The 12524-nt window shown below is 42.4% G+C and overlaps 1 protein-coding gene across 1 annotated transcript in view; it reads left to right on the top strand.

The window, feature by feature from the left end:
* sh2d1aa (SH2 domain containing 1A duplicate a) overlaps nt 1-12524 on the top strand; it is a 56340-nt gene that overhangs the window by 24987 nt on the left and 18829 nt on the right. The window contains exon 2 of the mRNA XM_072595296.1: nt 8057-8120. Within this exon, the coding sequence (XP_072451397.1) occupies nt 8057-8120 (64 nt within the window). The remainder of the gene's footprint in view (nt 1-8056; nt 8121-12524) is intronic.

Genomic DNA, 12524 nt, shown 5'->3' with positions numbered 1-12524 from the left:
TACTATTTTGAGCCAAAGATATTAATTAGAATGGAACAAGTGCTCAGAATGTTTTCAAATAATTTGTAAAATGGAATTTACTTTTGTGCAGATGGTACACAATGCTGAGATCACACAGGCAGCTGGGTTGTAGTTGTAGTTACTGGCTGAGTAGAGCCGCAGACATGTTTTGCATGTGGGATGATCTCAAGGTTACTGCTTAAATTCTTAAACAGTTGTACAAAGATGGCTTCTTCTCCATAAGTTTTGTTTCCTAGTCTCTAGCTTGGGAAAGTGGAGAATGAAGGAAAGACATCTGTCAAGTCATAGAGCCATTCATCGTACAACATGATAACATTCCTTTTGTTCTAACCACTCTATACTGAGCATAATCTAAAATTAAACTTGTCCCCCCACCTGCGCTTGGGCTGTTTAAAAAGGTAAGTAGACAAAAGGTGGGGAATTACAGCCCAGTGAGCTTCACCTCTGTAGTGGGGAAGATATGTGAGTCTATTATCAAGGAAGAAATAGCAGCACATCTTGAAAGAAATTGTCCCATTGTACAGATGCAGCATGGGTTCATGAAAGGTAGGTCATGTTTCACAAATTTTTTGGAATTCTGTGATGACATTTCAAGCAAGGTGGACAATGGGGACCCAGTGGATGCGGTGTACTTTGACTTCCAAAAGGCCTTTGACAAGGTGCTGTGCCTGAGGGATCAGTATTGGGACCACAATTATTTGCAATTTCTATAGTTGATTTGGAATTGGGGACCATGTGTATGGTGTCAAAACTTGCCAATGACAATAAGATGAGTGGCAGAGCAAAGTGTGCAGAGGACTGTGAAACTTGCAGAGGAACAGTGAGTGAGTGGGCAAAGGTCTGGCAGATGGAATACAATATTAGTAAATGTGAAGTAATACATTTTGATAAGAGTAACAGCAAAATAGGTTATTACTTGAATAGTAATAAGTTGCAGCATGCTGATTTGCAGAGAGACTGGGTGTCCATGTGCATGAATCGCAGAAGGTTGGTCTGCAAGTACAACAAGTATTTAGGAAGGCTAATGGAATTTTCTCCTTCATTGCTAAAGGGGTTGACTTTAAAAGCAGAGAGGTAATGTTACAGCTGCAAGGTGCTGGTGAGGCCACACCTGGAGCACCGTGTGCAGATTCGGTCTCCTTACTTAAGAAAGGATGTACTGGCACTGGAGGGGGTGCAGAGGAGGTTCATTAGGTTGATTCCTGAAGTTGAGGGGGTTGACTTATGAGGAGAGACTGAGTAGATTGGCATTGTATTCATTGGAATTCAGAGGAATGAGGGGGGATCTTATAGAAACATATAAAATTATAAAGGGGATCGATAAAATAAAAAAATGATAGGATGTTTCCACTGGTAGGGAGACTAGGACAAGAGGACATGGCCTGAAGATTAGAGGAAGCAGGTTTAGAATTGAACTGAGAAGGAACTTCTTCACCCAGAGGGCTGTTAATCTATGGAATTCCCCACCCAGGGAAGTTATTGGCGCTACTTCAGTAATTGCTTTTAAAGCTAAGGTAATTTTTTGATTAATAAAGGAATTAAGGGATACAGTGAGAGGGAGGGTAAGTGGAGCTGAGTCCACGAAAAGATTAGCCATGATCTTATTGAGCGGCGGAGCAGGCTCAAAGGGCCAGACGGCCTACTCCTGCTCCTAGTTCTTATGTATCCTTCCAAGCATTTCTTATTACTGTACATATCTAAATGTCTTTTAAACATTGTAACTATATCCACATTTACCACTTCCTTTGGATGTTTATTCCACACATGAACCACTGTCTGTGTAAATAAAATTGCCCCCATGGCTTTTTAAAATCTTTCTCCTCTTACCTTAAAAATATGCCTCCTAGTCTTGAAATCCCCCACCTTAGGGAAACAACATTTGCCATTCACCCCTCATGATTTTCTAAACCTCTATCAAGCTGTCTCTCAACCTCCTATACTCCAGTGAAAAGGGTCTCAGCCTATCCAGCCTCTCCTTTTCACTCAAATCCTCCACTCCCTCCAACATCATGGTAAATCTCTTCTGAACCATCTCCAACTAAATAATATCCTTCCTATAACAGGGCAACCAGAACTGAACACAATACTGTAGAAGAGGCCTCACCAATGTGTTGTACAACCTCGACCATAATGTCCCAACCCCTATACTGAAAGGTCTGAGCAATGAACGCAAGTGTGCTAAATGCTTTCTTCACTATCTTATCTATATTTGATGTAAACTTCAAAGAATTATGTGCCTGAACCCCTAGATCTCTCTGTTCTGCAACATTAACCAAGGCCCTACTTTTACTTATATAAGTTCTATCCTTGTTTGTTTTACCAAAATGCAATACATTGCATTTATCCAAATTAAACTCTATCTGCTACTCCTCTGTCCATTGACTCAATTGATCAAGATCTCTTTGTAATCTTAGATAACCTACTTCACTGTCCACTATACCACCAATTTTGGTGTCATCTTTGAACGTACAAACTATGTCTTCTATATTTTCATCGAAATCATTTATATAAATCATGAATAAAAGTGGACCCAGAACATAGCTGGTCACAGGTCCCCAGTCCAAAAATCAGCGATCAAGGCCTGTCCCATTATAATGGTCAGCTACAATGGATGTCTTTTAGTTTTTGAACATCATGTGGACTCTGGGACTTCAGATTATTTTGTATCTTGCAAGTGGACTAATTAAAACTTACATGATACATTTCTTCAGTCCACTGCATTTGATAAAATCATAAACATGTTAATGAAGAACATTTTATTATGAATAGTGCAAAGGTTAAATATTTCTGCTTTTTCAGTGGCAGTCCCCCACAATATGTGAAGAATTTAGTTTTCAATCTTATCCAATATATTGAGGAGCTTTATTCTTTTTAATATTTTTCTTTCCCCCTCAAACTTCAGAAACATCAAAAAAGTTGAGGTGAAGAAGATTGAGTGGGTGCAATCAACTCTGATGTCAAAACTGAAAGGAATGAGTGGGTGCAGAGACTGCAATCATGTTGTGTTGAAGAAGTAGCAGAAAGGATTACAAGAAAATCAGTTAATGAGAGTAGGAAGTGAGAGGTAACAAGACTGAATGGAGTTGGGAAAGCGTGTACAAGGGGTGAGCAGGTGTCAGTCCTGAGATGACATAAAGAGAGATACAACTGTACTAGGAATAATAGAAATATAGAGCTTGAGGCAAGTATCAATTTCTTGGAAAAGCACAAAATAGTGACAGGCTATATCCAGCAAAATTTGTACGTGGAATTTCATTGAAAGTGGGACAAGTGGATAAAGGGAACTACTGATTAGGCTTCACTATGGCTTATGATAAGTTAACTAATATGTCTCTGTTGGTAATTGTGTCTTATGGAGTTGCAACATAAGTTGAGTTTTTAATTAGCTCAACAGATGTTAAACCTTTTTCCATTGTGTATGCCTAGCTAATTTATTGGGTAGTAATTGTATTTGATTGTATGAATCACTGGCTTACAGGGCCAACTCTGTAAGCATGAGCACAGGAGGTGAATTTAGATGATGAGGGTTACTCGTGGTTCTGTCCTTGTCACTTTGCCAGTAGCTTGATGTGTTGCTGTCTCTTTACTGCAGAGGTGCTTCTTGGGCTGACAGCTACCCATTGGAAACAGCAGACATTCTGGCCATTATTTCACCTATTTCCTACAGGAATTGAATTTGCTGGAGGTACACATGATTCTCATTATGTCTGCAGCTCATCTCCTACAGAAGGCACAAACACAGTCAGGAGTTCCACAAAATGACTGTTCAGAGGGATGTTTAAATAAGACTGTAGTTTTCACCTGCCAGCAAATGCTTTCAAGTGTGAATGTGAATCCTCTACATATGGATCAACGTGATAATTCTGGGTGGTGGATGCTGACTGCCGTTTACAGAATGAGTAGCGTTGTGTGGCGCCCTTTCCCTCTTCGTTCACCTGAGTGATGCACACATTGTCAGTGGGGCTTTCCGCTCCCACCCCCCAACCACTTCCCTTTGGCTGCTTTGTCCTCTGGCACCTGCTTTCTGTAGTTCTCCATAGGCCACTGCTAGGTGGGGATTTGACCCAATTTCCCACTCCTTGTTGGAATTTAATGTTCGCTGAACACCATTTGTGGTGTCATTCCACAAATTGCCAGATTTACTGAATTTAACTTCAATATATGCTGTGATGGGAAGCGAACTCTCAATCTCTGCCTTGCTACCACTACAACCATAACCGTATACTTCAGAAACCAATTGTATTAAAGCACCAATTGTATTGAGTATTCACATAGTTACATAACTTTTAGCAGAAAAGATGAGTGCAAGGAATAGTTTATTTAGTGTGTGTATATCCTGTGGATGACCATGTTTATATGCCAAAAAGTCTTAAGTTGCAAAATAATCTCATGCATAGCCCCATTAGTGCCAAGTACTGCTTTAATTTAAAAAAAAAGTCAGGTATCTGCATTGGTTCTGCCCACATCTCATACAACTCATGAAGAATGCAATAAAGGTGAGGACACTCGTACTAAATATGCATGATGCCCACTTTATCAGATTGTCATATTAGTCAAAGTCTTATACTGATGATGCCACTTGCTGGTTTGACTGCAGTTTCATTTTTTAAATTCACAAAGCTGACCATGAGTTCAGCATCAGTGGCAGTGAGTCCCTTATTCAACCCCCACCAAATTCGACACCAGCGCTACTTCGAAGTCATTTCTCAGTGAATTAACCTGTAGGTTGTTGCTTATCATTTAGCATTGGTTAGGTTTGGGTTTGTGCAGGAATTGGGTGTATGGAAGGGTTCTTATCAGTTGCTAAATCTGCAGGGAAGTATTGATATGAGAATGGTAATGGTAGCTATTTAAGACAGCACACCACTTGCTTCTTGCCCTGGAAGCAGCAAGGAATAGAACAAGCTGCCTGTGGTGACATGAGGAAGGGATCTCAGTCCAGAGATCTGTGTCAAATCTTGGAAATAGTTGAAAGCCACTGGACATGCCATTGTTTGTAGCCCTGAAAGTTTTGTCAATGGACCTTTCTGGGCTGAAACAAGCAACATAGTGAATATCCTGTAGTTTATCGTGCTTCAGAGCATTTTGGGAAGTGATGGAGGCATTTTATACCATAAGAGGGGCATTTGTTACCTGCTCATTTCCTGCAAGTTTCCTCTTGGTGCTGGATATTACTGACTACATGTCGTCCATGAGGAGATGTTCCGATGTATTGGGATCAGTTGCTTCCTACATGAACTGACTCTCGTTAAGGTTTAGGCCTTTCCACTGTGGTTTTGGCAACATTGTCAGGTAGAACAGGAGGTAGAATAATTGGGAAGCAGCTGCCAATTCAAATTGCAGAGTGCCTGTCCATGAGCTCATCATTCAATGCTAATTCCCTTGAATGTAAACTGAGATCCTCGCTGTTCAGCTTAGAGCAGGGTGGAGAGGCTATACCTTAGGTATCACAGTAATCTTTTGGACCACAATTTGCTGGACTGTAGTGACACCCTAAAATCTCTTTTTCAATGCCAGCATCCACAATTATTATTGGGGTACCATTGGGGTCTGCAAACCCATGAGCTGACATTTCATAATCTCAGTCTGATCTTCCACATTAGCAATCAGAAATTGGGTCATTTCACCCTGTGTTGCCATGAAAGCGGGGACATTGTCAATCAGGTGCAACTTTATGATTAGGTAAAAACAATGACTGCAGATGCTGGAAACCAGATTCTGGATTAGTGGTGCTGAAAGAGCACAGCATTTCAGGCAGCATCCAAGGAGCAGCGAAATCGATGTTTCGGGCAAAAGCCCTTCATCAGGAATAAAGGCAGTGAGCCTGAAGCGTGGAGAGATAAGCTAGAGGAGGGTGGGGGTGGGGAGAAAGTAGCATAGAGTACAATGGGTGAGTGGGGGAGGGGATGAAGATGATAGGTCAGGGAAGAGAGGGTGGAGTGGATAGGTGGAAAAGAAGATAGGCAGGTAGGACAAGTCTGGACAAGTCATGGGGACAGTGCTGAGCTGGAAGTTTGGAACTCGGGTGAGGTGGGGGAAAGGGAAATGAGGAAACTGTTGAAGTCCACATTGATGCCGTGGGGTTGAAGTGTTCCGAGGCGGAAGATGAGGCGTTCTTCCTCCAGGTGTCTGGTGGTGAGGGAGCGGCGGTGAAGGAGGCCCAGGACCTCCATGTCCTCGGCAGAGTGGGAGGGGGAGTTGAAATGTTGGGCCACGGGGCGGTGTGGTTGATTGGTGCGGATGTCCTGGAGATGTTCCCTAAAGCGCTCTGCTAGGAGGCGCCCAGTCTCCCCAATGTAGAGGAGATCGCATCAGGAGCAACGGATACAATAAATGATATTAGTGGATGTGCAGGTAAAACTTTGATGGATGTGGAAGGCTCCTTTAAGGCCTTGGATAGAGGTGAGGGAGGAGGTGTGGGCGCAGGTTTTACAGTTCCTGCGGTGGCAGGGGAAAGTGCCAGGATGGGAGGGTGGGTTGTCCGGGGGCGTGGACCTGACCAGGTAGTCACGGAGGGAACGGTCTTTGCGGAAGGCGGAAAGGGGTGGGGAGGGAAATATATCCCTGGTAGTGGGGTCTGTTTGGATGTGGAGGAAATGTCGGCGGATGATTTGGTTTATGCGAAGGTTGGTAGGGTGGAAGGTGAGCACCAGGGGCGTTCTGTCTTTATTACGGTTGGAGGGGTGGGGTCTGAGGGCAGAGGTGCGGGATGTGGACGAGATGCGTTGGAGTGCATCTTTAACCATGTGGGAAGGGAAATTGCGGTCTCTAAAGAAGGAGGCCATCTGGTGTGTTCTGTGGTGGAACTGGTCCTCCTGGGAGCAGATACAGCGGAGGAGGAGGAATTGGGAATACGGGATTAGTTCTCTGACATTAGCTTCTAGGAAGTTGGCATCCATCTGATCTTCATCCCTGCCTTGGCTACAGACCATTTCATCGTTTCATAGTAATAGAAGCAGGGGTAGGCTAATTGGCCTGTCGAGCTTGTTCTGCCATTCATTAAGTTCATCGCTGGTCTATCCATCGTCTCAGCTCCTTTTACCTGCAGTATCCCCATAATCAGTAATTCCCTTACCATGCAAAAACCCATCCAACTGTGTCTTAAATATTTTTAATGTAGCTACCTCTCCTACTTTTTGGGCAGAAAATTCCTTAGATTCATTTCTCTCTGGGAAAAGCAGTTCCTCCCCATCTCTGTCTGAAATCTATTCCCTTTAATCCTTAGTCTAAGTCTCACACACCAACAGAAACAACTTGCCTGTCTTTACCTTGTCTCCTTCTTTCATAATTTTTATGTTTCTATAAAATTTCCTTTCAGTCTTCTAAATTCTAGCAAGTATAGTCCAAAGCAGCTCAACCTCTCCTCATAGGGTGACCCCTCATTTCCAGAATCAACCTGGTGAACCTTCTCTCCAACACCTCCAAAGCCAGTATATCCTTCCTCAAGTAAGGAGACCAGAACTGCGCACAATACTCCAGGTGTGGCCCCACCAACACCTTGTGCAATTGCAGCAGAATCCTCCTGCTCTTAAATTCAATCCCTGTAGCAATGAAAGTTCTGTTTGCCTTCCTGATTACCTGTTGCACCTGCAAATTAATTTTTAGTGATTCATGAATGAGCACTTCTAAGTTCCTCTGCACAACAGCATGTTTCAATTTTTCACCATTTAAATAATACTCGGACCTACTATTTTTACTTCCAAAGTGGATAACCTCACATTTACCAATATTATATTCCATCTGCCAGACTTCTGCCCACTCACTTAACCCATCTTGTGGCATCTTACGTACAGTTTCTTCAACATTTTGTTTCACAGACTGGTCAAACAAGAGGTTTTAGATCTTTTGCAGTATTAAGGAACATGGCAGGTTTGTGCAGAAGGAAGGAAAGGAAAGCAAGACATGTTCAGCTACAGTAAAATGTACACCCACCCCCATCTCTCAATCACACCAAATTTAATATTCCGTGGATGTTTTCTTCAAAGTATAAATTAACAGCGAGTTATATTCACTAAAACTACCTTTTAATTGACAGGTACTCTGGATTAGTTTACACATATCGTGTTTTCAAGACTCCTACTGATTCATGGACTGTTGAGGTAAGTGAGAAATGTTAATCTTCAAATAACCTTTAACAAGTTTATTTAATGTTGTATGTATTGTTTTTCCTGTGCTCCTAATGCCCTTTATGCTTAGCACTTGGGAGCTTTCAAGCCACTGTGGTTGCCGACTTATTCAACAGGAAAGGCAAAGAGAAACTGGGGCAAACGGACATAATAGATTGGATCATGTATTGCGTGGATGTAGCAATAAGGTTATGTGTCCTCTGTTACATCAGATGTGTATTCTTGATTATGGGGCACAGGGTCACTTCTGACAGCAATTTTGTCAAATAGGTTTCTAAGAGGGGAACCTAATGTTCTGATATTTCTGGAGTTCATATTTGTGACTTTCTATTTTTTATTTCCATGTTGACACATGGTGTTTTATCCATGAGATAATTATTGGAGTCGATGTAATTTTAACTAGCTGTGCATTTCCATTATTGCCTTCATATTGTCCGATAGTGTGACATTTCATGGTATGTGGAAATATGAATACAAGTCAACACAGCACACACATTACACACAACAGCACACCTAACCTGCACATTTTTGGACTGTGGGAGGAAACCCATGCAGACACGGGGAGAATGTGTAAACTCCACACAGACAGTTGCCTGAGGCAGGAATTGAACCCGGGTCTCTGGCACTCTGAGGCAGCAGTGCTAACCACTGTGCCACCGTGCCACCCATATTCACCCGTATTGTATAGAGGGAGGGTGGGTTCCAAAATTAGCATTTTTCCCACCCAATTTAAACTTGAGATCTTGATCAGGCAATTTAAATTTCCAACTCTTTTCTCTATCTAAATAAGTTGTTATATTACCTGATAGCTTAAATAAAAAAGAAATGATGCACAGCTTTGGATGTTCTTTTAAGGTTTGTGGCAGCTAAGAAATTAAGACAAGTATTGCTTCAACGATTGGAATTTTACATTTGTCTCTGCCCGATATATTTTTATCAGGTAGATGCACAAAGGGTGAATGCTCAGCTCCATATTGTCCTACCCTCCCCAGGGTTTAGATTAGATGATAATGAGATTAGATGACTTACAGTGTGGCCCAACAAGTCCACAAAGACTCGCTGAAGAGCAACCCACTCAGACCTATTCCCCTACATTTATCCCTTTACCTAATACTACGGGCAATTTAGCATGGCCAACTCACCTAACCTGCACATTTTTGGACTGTGGGAGGAAACCCATGCAGACACGGGGAGAATGTGTAAACGCCACACAGACAGTTGCCTGAGGCAGGAATTGAACCCGGGTCTCTGGCACTCTGAGGCAGCAGTGCTAACCATTGTGCCACCGTGCCACCCATATTCACCCGTATTGTATAGAGGGAGGGTGGGTTCCAAAATTAGCATTTTTCCCACCCAATTTAAATAAATAATTATTCATTCACAGGTTGTGGGTATACCTTACCCCTATTTGCCAGCAAATAGCCTTCTCTAAAAGATATTAGCAAACTAGATGGACTTTTCCCCAACAATTGTTACGGGTACATAGTCATTAATGGCTTCTTAATGATTTTTTAAAAAATTGAATTCAAATGTGGCCATCTGTCAACCAGGATCTCTGGATTAATAGTTTAGGACAAATGCCACTAGGCCATCACTTCTGCCATTAAAGGATAGCTGAGGTTGTTAAAAGCTAGTGTTACTCTTCCTATGCCATCAGCCACACGCATAGCCGGATGGGCATAAGTGGGTGGCCTGTTTCGTTTTACAAGTGTTTAAAAGGAAGGAGGTACTATCTCCTGAGGATGTCCTTCATATATCAGGGGTATTTCAACATCTCACAGAATAGACTATCCTCCACTTCCTTCCTTCCTGAATGGACTTTAAAACCTCTCCAAAAACGCCCTCCCTAAGGTGGAGGAACCCTCTCTTACTTACTCAGGTCCAGGTTTACTTTGTGCCTTCTTCATGAGATTGCTTTAATCCCGCAAGTGCCTATTATCCAGCTCTGGCGCTGCTAGAAAAGCTAGAACAGCTCAGAGGGTGGGACGTCTTCCCACTCCTGAAGTCCACTGGTCTACAATTTAGCTCCTCTGCAGCACGATAAGGCTATGAGGCAGGCTTGTACCAGGACTGTTGGCTGGCTGCCGACTTCGCCTCCAGTCTGTGCACGCTCCTAAAATTCTGCGCTTTATGTCAGTGCTGCTGGATTCGACATTGTAAGTTGATCAATAAAATGGAAAATAACTCTAAATGTCATCACTACAAAACAACATAAATTTGTCAGTTTACACCAGTTTCAGGTAATGAATTGGATTTGTTTATATGCACAGCATGGTATACAGGGGTTACTTTGAACTTTCTGTGTGGGTCTAAACTGGATAGGTCACTCAAAGGTCATGTTGTTGAACTCAGGGACCTTCAGACCATCATGTCCATGATGATCATCGAACGTCTGTCTGTTGTCCTCTCATTTGGCCCAGCACATGACTTGCAGCCTAAGTCTATTTAGTTGTTCTGAACTCTCCTTTTAAACTTTCATACACACACACCATTGAAAGTGGGAGTGAGGGTGGATAAAACCACAAAAAAAAACTAACTTTACTTTTAGCTTTCTAATTGCATGTATTAAAACGCAGCAGTGAATTTGCACAAATGCTGGCTAGGTTAGTTCTGGTACTTTATAAAAACCTGACTATTGAAAAATAGAAAAAATGTTCATCGAAATCATTTTGTGTATACATAACTCAGATCCAGCGATGCCAACGCTTATCCACGCTTAGTTATCCAGAGGGCATTAAAAGGCAACCAAGTTGCTGTTAGTTTGGAGTCACATGTAAACTAGGTCAGCTAAGCAAGGTTTATTTCCTTCTTTAAAGAACATTAATGAGCCAATAGACAATAGAAAATAGATGCAGGAGTAGGCCATTCTGCCCTTTGAGCCTGCACGACCATTCAATATGATCATGGCTGATCATCCTTAATCAGTATCCTGTTCCTGCCTTATCTCCATAAACCTTGATTCCACTATCTTTGAGAGCTCTATCCAACTCTTTCTTAAATGAATCCAGAGACTGGGCCTCCACTGCCCTCTGGGGCAGAGCATTCCACACAGCCACCACTCTCTGGGTGAAGAGATTTCTCCTCATCTCTGTCCTAAATGGTCTACCCCATATTTTTAAGCTGTGTCCTCTGATTTGGCACTTGCCCATCAGCGGAAACATGCTTCCTGCCTCCAGAGTGTCCAATCCTTTAATAATCTTATATGTCTCAATCAGATCCCCTCTCAGTCTTCGAAACTCAAGGTATACAAGCCCAGTCGCTCCAGTCTTTCAGTGTAAGGTAGTCCCGCCATTCCAGGAATTGACCTCGTGAACCTACGCTGCACTCCCTCAATAGCCAGAATGTCTTTCCTCAAATTTGGAGACCAGAACCGCACACAGTACTTGAGGTGTGGTCTCAACAGAGCCCTGTAGAAGAACCTCTTTGCTTCTACACTCAATCTCTCTTGTTATGAAGGCCAGCATGCTATTAGCCTTCTTCACTACCTGCTGTACCTGCATGCTTACCTTCATTGACTGGTGTACAAGAACACCCAGATCTCTTTGTACTGCCCCTTTACCTAAATTGATTCCATTTAGGTAGCAATCTGCCTTCCTGTTCTTGCCACCAAAGTGGATAATCATACATTTATCCACATTAAACTGCATCTGCCATGTATCTGACCACTCACCTAACCTGTCCAGATCACCCTGTAATCTCCTAACATCCTCCTCATATTTCACCCTGACACTCAGCTTCGTATCATCAGCAAATTTGCTAATGTTATTACTAGTACCATCTTCTATATCATTAATATATATTGTAAAAAGCTGCGCTCCCAGCACTGATCCCTGCGGTACTGCCTGCCATTTCGAAATGGAGACATTTATCACTACTCTTTGTTTCCTGTCAGCCAACCAACTTTCAATCCAAGTTAGTACTTTGTCCCCATTACCATGCGCCCTAATTCTGCTCACTAACCTCCTATGTGGGACTTTATCAAAAGCTTTCTGAAAGTCCAGGTACACTACATCTACTGGATCTCCCTCGTCCATCTTCAGAGTTACATCCTTAAAAAATTCCAGAAGATTAGTCAAGCATGATTTCCCCTTCATAAATCCATGCTGACCCTGACCTACCCTGTTACTACTATCCAGATGTGTCATAATTTCATCCTTTATAATAGACTCCAGCATCTTTCCCACCACTGAAGTCAGACTAACTGGTCTATAATTTCCTGCTTTCTCTCTCTCACCTTTCTTAAAAAGTGGTACAACATTAGCCACCCTCCAATCCGCAGGAACTGATCCCGAATCTATCAAACTCTGGAAAATAATCACCAACGCATCCACAATTTCTTGAGTCACCTCCTTCAGTACCCTGGGATGTAGACCATCA

Source organism: Chiloscyllium punctatum, chromosome 25 (genome assembly GCF_047496795.1).
Source record: "Chiloscyllium punctatum isolate Juve2018m chromosome 25, sChiPun1.3, whole genome shotgun sequence".
Classification (NCBI taxonomy): Eukaryota; Metazoa; Chordata; class Chondrichthyes; order Orectolobiformes; family Hemiscylliidae; genus Chiloscyllium; species Chiloscyllium punctatum.
This window is presented reverse-complemented; position numbering and strand designations above follow the sequence as displayed.